This window comes from Tupaia chinensis, unplaced genomic scaffold (genome assembly GCF_000334495.1).
Source record: "Tupaia chinensis unplaced genomic scaffold, TupChi_1.0 Scaffold000548_1, whole genome shotgun sequence".
Classification (NCBI taxonomy): domain Eukaryota; kingdom Metazoa; phylum Chordata; class Mammalia; order Scandentia; family Tupaiidae; genus Tupaia; species Tupaia belangeri.
This window is the reverse complement of record NW_006160060.1, coordinates 322559-330137: the sequence shown is the minus strand read 5'-3', so window position 1 is coordinate 330137 and position 7579 is coordinate 322559. Positions and strand designations below refer to the sequence as shown.

General features: G+C 58.6%; 2 protein-coding genes across 4 annotated transcripts in view; one reads left to right on the top strand and one right to left on the bottom strand.

The window, feature by feature from the left end:
• Positions 1-7166, top strand: part of NCAPH2 (non-SMC condensin II complex subunit H2) — an 11144-nt gene extending 3978 nt beyond the window's left edge. The window contains exons 2-20 of one of the 3 annotated variants that reach the window (XM_006157573.3): positions 1320-1421; positions 1843-1898; positions 1973-2057; positions 2138-2203; positions 2296-2375; positions 2448-2569; positions 2854-2958; positions 3295-3425; positions 5020-5091; positions 5358-5424; positions 5537-5644; positions 5756-5809; positions 5918-5988; positions 6069-6162; positions 6238-6306; positions 6382-6434; positions 6515-6616; positions 6694-6843; positions 6911-7166. In XM_006157573.3, the coding sequence (XP_006157635.1) occupies positions 1320-1421; positions 1843-1898; positions 1973-2057; positions 2138-2203; positions 2296-2375; positions 2448-2569; positions 2854-2958; positions 3295-3425; positions 5020-5091; positions 5358-5424; positions 5537-5644; positions 5756-5809; positions 5918-5988; positions 6069-6162; positions 6238-6306; positions 6382-6434; positions 6515-6616; positions 6694-6843; positions 6911-7051 (1728 nt within the window). In that variant the 3' untranslated portion in view covers positions 7052-7166. Of the gene's footprint in view, positions 1-1319; positions 1422-1842; positions 1899-1972; positions 2058-2137; positions 2204-2295; positions 2376-2447; positions 2570-2853; positions 2959-3294; positions 3426-5019; positions 5092-5357; positions 5425-5536; positions 5645-5755; positions 5810-5917; positions 5989-6068; positions 6163-6237; positions 6307-6378; positions 6435-6514; positions 6617-6693; positions 6844-6910 lie in introns of all 3 variants that reach the window. The other 2 variants (XM_006157572.3, XM_014591248.2) reach the window with 2 other exon arrangements.
• Positions 7167-7233: 67 nt separating this feature from the next.
• SCO2 (synthesis of cytochrome C oxidase 2) overlaps positions 7234-7579 on the bottom strand; it is a 2899-nt gene continuing 2553 nt past the window's right edge. The window contains exon 4 of the mRNA XM_006157574.3: positions 7234-7554. Within this exon, the coding sequence (XP_006157636.1) occupies positions 7264-7554 (291 nt within the window). The 3' untranslated portion in view covers positions 7234-7263. The remainder of the gene's footprint in view (positions 7555-7579) is intronic.

The following is a 7579-nucleotide window of genomic DNA, read 5'->3' as shown; positions in this document are numbered from 1 at the left end:
CCAGCAGAAGGTGAGATAGAGAGGGGATACAGCCTGGGCTGCTGGGCGGGCAGCTTCGGGGTTAGAGTCCAGTGTGTACTTGCTCAGTATGAATCTTGGTTAAGACACCCCCTGATATCTGAAGAAGGCGGTTGGGCTTGGATGGGAGGTCCAACCTGGAGCTGTGAGAAGACAGGTGGAGTGTTAGGTCTCGGGGCAGGCGAGCCAGCTTGGACTGGGAGGGTCACTTCCACAGCCGCTTCCGTCACACCCCTTACGCCAGCTGAGCTCTTCAAGTTCTGAACACTCCCGCTTTCTCCAATGGGGCCAGGAGGATCCTTCTCGACTCTCCCCCTTTTTGTGCTGCCCTGCCTGTCCCTGGCTGTCAGCCGGGTGTCGTACTTGGCCTGCCAAGTCGCCATACCAGTGCCTTTATGTAGTGGTCGCTCTCACAAAGTGTCGTTCCTGGCTGACCTGCCCCCACTTCCAGGCTTTGCTCTGACCTCACCACTTCATTTGTTTATCAGATATTTCCAGGACACGAATGTCAGGCACTGAACTAAAGGTTGGAATTAACCTGATGCCACTGGCAGGCCACTGAGGGAGGAGACACTGAGATAGTGCCACACAGTATCCCTGATGGGAAGGAGGCCCCGGGGAGCCCGGGAAGACTGCAGGAGCGTCCACACTGGGGACAGCTGGGGCAGATGTTCCAGGTGAAAGGAAAACAAAACGGAAGAGATGGGCCTCAGTGTGTCATTTCTGGGAGGACAGGGCCAGCTGTGGCTAGGGTGGGTGAGGTGTTTGGGGACATTGGGAGGTCTCAGGGAAGGCCCCTGGGGCAGCTGAGAATGCAGTACTGGGTCTTTAGGAAGGGCTGGTCGGCAGCTCACCAATGAGTGCAGGTGACAGGGTGTGTTCCTGGGAAAAAGGCAGAGGTGGGGCCCAGCACTGCTGTCTGAGGGTGACAGTCGGCGACAAGGGGGTGGCCTGGACCTGTGGAGACCTAGTGGTTTGCCTGTCTCTTCTCCACCCGGTGCCGGCCCCAGCCTGGTGGCTAGCAGGACCTAGAGCGCCTTCAGAAGGGCTAGCTTGTGGCTCTGGCCCTTTATGGACAGTGCCCTAGGGTCCTTCCTCTTCCGAAATGTAGGTTTCAGAAGTCACAAGAAGTAGGGAGAACCACAGGGACCTGTCTCCCAGAAAATCCCAAGGACCAGCCCTAGAGCTGCCCGTGTGGGATTCACTGTGGCCAGGCCGGAGGCCGGGCGAGGTGGGGCTGCCCTGGGGAGATGTGAGTGAGCCCAGGCCTTGCTCCCTGTGCCCTGGTGTGTTTCTTGCAGCTGGACCAGATCTGTATTTCCTTCGACGAAGGCAAAACCACGATGAATTTCATCGAGGCTGCACTGTTGATCCAGGGTTCAGCTTGTGTCTACAGTAAGAAGGTGAGCCTCGCCTGGCCCCCTGGGCTCCTGCTTGAGGAGGGGGAGCTAGTGAGGGAACATGGGAACTCAGGAGCGGAAAGACACAGGTGCTGGAGTGGCTGCTGGTGTGAGGACCTGGTCTGTGTGAGGCACACTGTGGATGCCGTGCCGTGGCAGGGCCTCACTGCACACAGGCCACGCTTGCTGTCATGTAGAGAATGTGGGGCACAGGCTGGGGACTGGCAGCCTTTGCCACTGGAGTGATTCTGGTGACTGCTCTGTGGTTCCATTACTGTGGCTGCAAACTGGGGGTTTGAGCCGGGGTTTGGAGGTGATGGCCAGGCCTCTCAGTGTGCCTGTCTTGGTCTAGTTGAGAAGGCCTCAAGGGAGGGCCCTGGGCCCCCCCCTGCCGTGCCCTCACTGCCCACCTGCCCGTCACCAGGTGGAGTACCTCTACTCGCTGGTCTACCAGGCTCTTGATTTCATCTCTGGCAAGAGGTGAGTGCGGAGGGGCACGCGGTGCGGCAGGTTGCTGCAGCCTCCTGGGTGCCGCAGCCGTTCCTCTCTCGCAGGCGGGCCAGGCAGCTCTCTTCGGTGCATGAAGATGGGGCCAATGGGACCGCCAGCTCCAGGACCCCCCGGGAAGCAGAGGACGAGGTGAGGTTCTTGGGCATGTGGCCTCTGCCCCCGTGGGCCTACCCGGGCTCAGCTCCTATGGGCTCTTGGCATCTCCACAGTTCCTGCTGCTGCATGACTTCCCTGACTCCCGGGCAAACGTGGATCTGAAGAACCAGGCGCCCAGTGTGAGTGTCAAGGGTCAGTCCCTGCAGGAGGGGGAGGGCTGTGGCCAGCTCCCACTGCCCACCCGGAGCTCACTCCTTTGGCCTCTGTGTAGGATGTCCTCATTGTCCCCCTGCTGCCCATGGCTCTGGTGGCCCCTGATGAGATGGAGAAGAGCAGCTACCCCCTGTACAGGTAGGGCCCGAGCCAGCGGGGGGTCGGCCTGCCTTGGGAGGTCTCTGTAGTGGGTGTGTGTTGCCAGTACAGCCGTCAGGGTGAGGTCCTGGCCAGCCGGAAGGATTTCAGGATGAACACGTGCACTCCCCACCCGCGAGGGGCCTTCATGCTGGAGCCGGTGGGCATGGCCCCTGCCCCAAGGAGTCAGAAGGGTGAGGCCTGCGTGTGGGGCTGTGTGGGAGAGTGGAGGGCTTTCCAGGTGGGCTCTTGTTGGCTCCCTTGTGTCCACCAGCTGTCTTGGGAACTCCCCCTTTAGTGCCTATGCTCTGGTCACTGAAGACTTGACAAGGGCCCAGCTGGTCTTAGCACAAGAGGCTGTCCACCTGGCCCAGGGTCCCGGTGTCCCTCACAGCCTGGGGTTAGCATGTGTTGGGCTCCACCCTCCCGCTGGCCCTGTGGAGGGGCTCGTCAGACACCAAGGTGGGGTATCTCCTAGGAGCGGCTGGGCTGACCTGTCTAGCCCCACCTCTGCCAGATGCCCAGAGGGCTGAGGAGCAGTCAGTTGGGGTTTCTGGGTGCAGGAGTCCCGGCCAGGAACCAGGTGAGGAGGGCCAAGGATAGATTCTGAACAGGGCTTCTCTTAGCTGCCCCAGTCTGCCCTTTTTACCCTGCTCCGGCCATGGGAGGGCATGGCGGTGCAGGTGCTACCTTGGAGCTGGCTTCTCGGTGCCTGGGACCTCCTCCTCTCTGGGCAGAGGTAGATGGGAGCATTTAAAGAGGGACATTTGCTAAGAAATAAAATGAACCACACAAAGTGCACCAGGGGGATGAGAGTGCAGGACTGGTCCCCCTTGGAACTGACCACAGGCATCCTGGCCCCTTGCCCTATATGGGCAGCACCCTCCTTTCTCCTCTGACTGGTCTCTTCTCTGCCCAGTTCCCTCTCCAGAAGGCCCGATGCACAGCAGTGGGAGTGAGGAGGAAGATGTGGAGGTGGCGGCAGAACTCCCTGATGACACAGCCCCCAAGAGCCCTCTGGAGCCTGGGGAGCCAGGGAGCCTGCGGCAGGTAGGCCCCCCCATGAGACCCAGAGAGCTTGAGTTCCATTTGGGGGACGGTGCCGCCAGGCCTGCTGGCCTCAGTCCTCTCTGATCTTGTACTCTGGGCGCTGCAGGGGAAGCCCACGGGATATGTAGCTTCCAGGCCCCTCTTCTGAGAGCTGAGCAGCTGCCACTCCCTCAGAGGCTGGGCTGGGTTTGCAGGGAGCGGACGCCCTGCCACTGCCTCAGAGGCTGGGCTGGTATTGCAGGGTCTGTCCATGGGGCTCAGGGCTCCCTGGGTTTGCAGCTGGTCTCCAATGTTGACTGCTGTAGTCAGGCTAGCAGGACGCCAGGTCTAGAGGCCCTTGCTGCCTGCCTCAACCCCCAAAAGTCAGCTGTCTGACTTCAAGCTGAGGAACTCTTTTTTTTTTTTTTTTTTGGAGAGGTTTTCTCTATAGGGCACGTGCACTCACCAGACAGACAGAGAGACAGAAAGCGAGAAATCACCCCCCGGGGGGATGGTCACGCTGCAGTCCCTTCTCCTCCATTCTCCTCTCGGGATCTTGGGCACACACGCACATGTGCCCGACATGAGTTTTAAGCCACCGGGTCCTGGACGTGAACCACGGTCGACTACGTGGGAGTCCAGCGACATAGCCATTACGCTAACTGCTGGTCCCACGCTGAGAAACTCTATCTGTTAAAATACTCAGCCTGGGGACCAGTAGGTGGTGTAGTAAGGTGCTAGACTCCCATAGGGCTGACTGTGGTTCGAGTCCCAGACCATACCAAGGGCCTGTGCATATATGCCCAAAATCCCAGAAGCAGAATGGAGAAGACACTGCAGTGTGGCAGTCACCCTGGGGGTAATTTCTCACTTTTCCTCTCTTTCTCTAGTGAGCGCACATGCCCTATGGCAAGGCTTTTGAGAAAAACAATACCTAGCCTGACATACAGGAGAAAATGTTAACATTTCTTAATTCTGGTGGGCATGTGACAGGACACTTGTTAAATTCCATTCTTTTTTGTATTGTTAAAGAAAAAGTCTTCTATGACTACTAGTCTGTATATCCCAAAATTTGTCTAAGGTTGTTTTTTTTTTTTTAATAATTATTTGATTTTATTCATTCATTCATTCATTTATTAAAGGATTATTTATTTATTAGATTTCATGTGTTACTATTAGTGTTTTAATTTGACCAGAGAGAGACAGAGAGAGAGAGAGAGAAAGGGAGAAATCAAGCCTCCAGGTCCGGGACTCAAACCACAGTTGGCAATGGGGGAATCCACCTTAACCACCTTAACTGCCACACCACTGGCTGGCCCCTCATTTTATTTAATTTGACCAGAGAAAGACAGACATACAGAGAAGAGGAAAGTGAGAAAGCAAGCTACCAGGTCTGGGACTCAGACTGTGGGGGGGCCATGTGGGAATGTCCAGCGCCTTAACCACCTTATCTTTAGTTTCTGTTCTACCTTTACATCTTTGAACTATGTGAACTTCCTGCTCACAGGGAGAGCTCCTGCAGGGTTCTTGACACTAAGCCCAGGGCAGGGCTGCAGAGTACCCAGAATCTTGGGTGGAGAGGACAGGACAGGGCTTTGTGGCTGTTTCTTTGTAGAGTGCTGCCCTGCCCAGGAGGTACATGCTTCGGGAACGAGAGGTGGCTGTGGAGCCCATGTCCCAGCTGAAGGTGAGGTGTATGGGGGCCCTAGCCCCACCCTGATGGGGCATGTGGGGAGCTGGTGCTCCAGCTTCGAGCTGTGGCCACCCTACCTGCTGTCTCTGAAGAATCCCCCTCGGAGCAGTGTGGGTCCCTCTCCTGGTATCCTGAGCTTGCTCTCTGCCTGGCAGCACACCTCTAGCCCCAAGTTGAGCTGTGGACTGTTACTACACTTGGTGTCTGGGTTTTTGGGTGGGGAGTGTTCCCTGTCAGCATCTGCTGTGCCCTCTGCTCAGGAGACCCCAGACCCCTGGAAGAGCTTGGACCCCTTTGACTCCCAGGACTCTAAGCCCTTCAAGAAAGGTAACAGGGTGGCGGCAACTCTCCTCTGGTACTCTGCTGGGTTTGCTGGGGTGGGGTGGGCCCTGTACCCCAATGGCCCAGCTGCTCTGAGACAGTCTCCATTTGCCCACAGGTAAACCCTACTCTATACCCCCTTGTGTGGAGGAGGCTCCAGGACAGAAGCGCAAGAGGAAGGGCAGCACCAAGCTGCAGGACTTCCACCAGTGGTACCTGGCTGCCTGTGAGTGGGGAGGGGTGGGCAAGGGAAGCACTCTCCCCAGTCCTGGGAGCCCCCGTGACCCAAGGGCAGGGTGGAGCCTTGCCCATTTCCTGCTGCTCTCATTCTCTGCAGATGCTGACCATGCTGACCACAGGAGGCCCCGGCGAAAGGGCCCATCCTTCGCAGGTGAGGCCGGGTGCTGGGCTACCTCACTCTGCCTTCCTGACTCCCTACCTGCAGCCACCTGAGGCCCTGGGCAAGATGGGGAGAGCTCATGGGGGCCTCTGTCTGCAGACATGGAGGTCCTGTACTGGACGCATGTGAAGGAGCAGCTGGAGACACTCCGAGAGCTGCAGAGGAGAGAGGTGAGCTCTGGCTATGGTTGTGCTCTGGGACCTGGGGGACCCAGTGGGGGTGGCAGTGCCTTTCACAACGCTCTGCACAGGTGTCCGCACGGTGGCTGCCAAGGGCTGAGGAGGGGCTATGGCCTGCAGAGGACGACCGCCTGGAGGACTCCCTGGAGGACCTTGGGGCTGCAGGTGAGTGTCTGCTGGGGGCTCACACTTGTTGCTGGCTGACCAGGTGCCATGGGGTTCTCTTCTGTGTCCTGGCAGATGACTTTCTGGAGCCTGAGGAGTACGTGGAGCCAGAGGAAGCAGAGCCCAGGGAAGCGGCTGATCTGGGTAGGGCTGCGTGGGGGTGGAGGCAGGGGGCATCCCAAAGCCACGGCTGGCTCACAGCTGTTCCTTCCCCAGAAGCAGAGGGTGTGCAGGCATCCCTGAGCTATGAGGAGCTGGTTCGAAGGAATGTGGTAGGTCTGGGTCAGAATGGAAAGGCAGCGGGGTGCCTGGCTCTGCATGAAAGACAGGAGCCTCTGTGGTCCTTCCCTAGGAACTCTTCATCGCTACCTCCCAGAAGTTTGTCCGGGAGACGGAGCTGAGCCAGCGCATCAGGGACTGGGAGGGCACCATCCAGCCCTTACTCCAGGAGCAGGTGAGGTGGGGTGCAGGCTGCAACTGTGGGCATCAGGCCTTGCCCCTGCATCACCAGTGTTCCCTGTCCCTGCTCAGGAGCAGCACGTGCCCTTTGATATCCACACCTATGGGGACCAGGTGGTCTCTCAGTTTCCGCGGCTCAATGAGTGGTGCCCCTTTGCGGAACTGGTGGCCGGCCAGCCTGCCTTTGAGGTGTGCCGTTCCATGCTGGCCTCCCTGCAGCTGGTGAGTGGCCCTGGGTGTGTGGGGAGGAGAGATGGTCCCTGCACCCACTGATGCCTGACCTCTGCAGGCCAATGACTACACGGTGGAGATTACCCAGCAGCCAGGGCTGGATGCAGCTGTGGACACCATGTCCCTGAGGTTGCTCACACACCAGCGAGCCCATAAGCGCTTCCAGACCTACGCCGCCCCCTCCATGGCCCAGCCTTGAGTGCAGAGCACTGAGCATTTGTACTGCCGGGGTGTGCTCAGGAGCCGCACACCTGCCGGCCACAGTGTCACTCCCGGGCTGGCCCAGCCTAATAAAGTAGCAATGTTACCCCCCACCTGAGGAAGTCCTTAAGAAGGCCCGCGCTGTTGAGAAGAGGACTGACGGCACCGCTCACACACATGGGCTAAACATCCCATTTTAATGGCAGTACCTCAGAGCAGGATGCTGCGGAAGGCGACCATGTGCCGCCGCACACTGTCCACGATCTGCTCCGCTGACCTGCCCCGGCCGTAGTAGTCGGTGAAGAGGCCGTCAGGGTTGAGCAGGTAGATGGCGATGGAGTGGTCCACAATATAGTCCTGGTCCTCATCCTTGGGGCCTGCGCTGTAGTATACGCGGTAGCTGCGGCTCACCTGGGCCACCTGCTCGGGGGAGCCGGTTAGGCCCAGCAGCCTCGGATGGAAGTCCTGGACATACCGAGCCATGGCTGCGACGTCGTCTCGGTCAGGGTCCACGGTGGTAAAGACA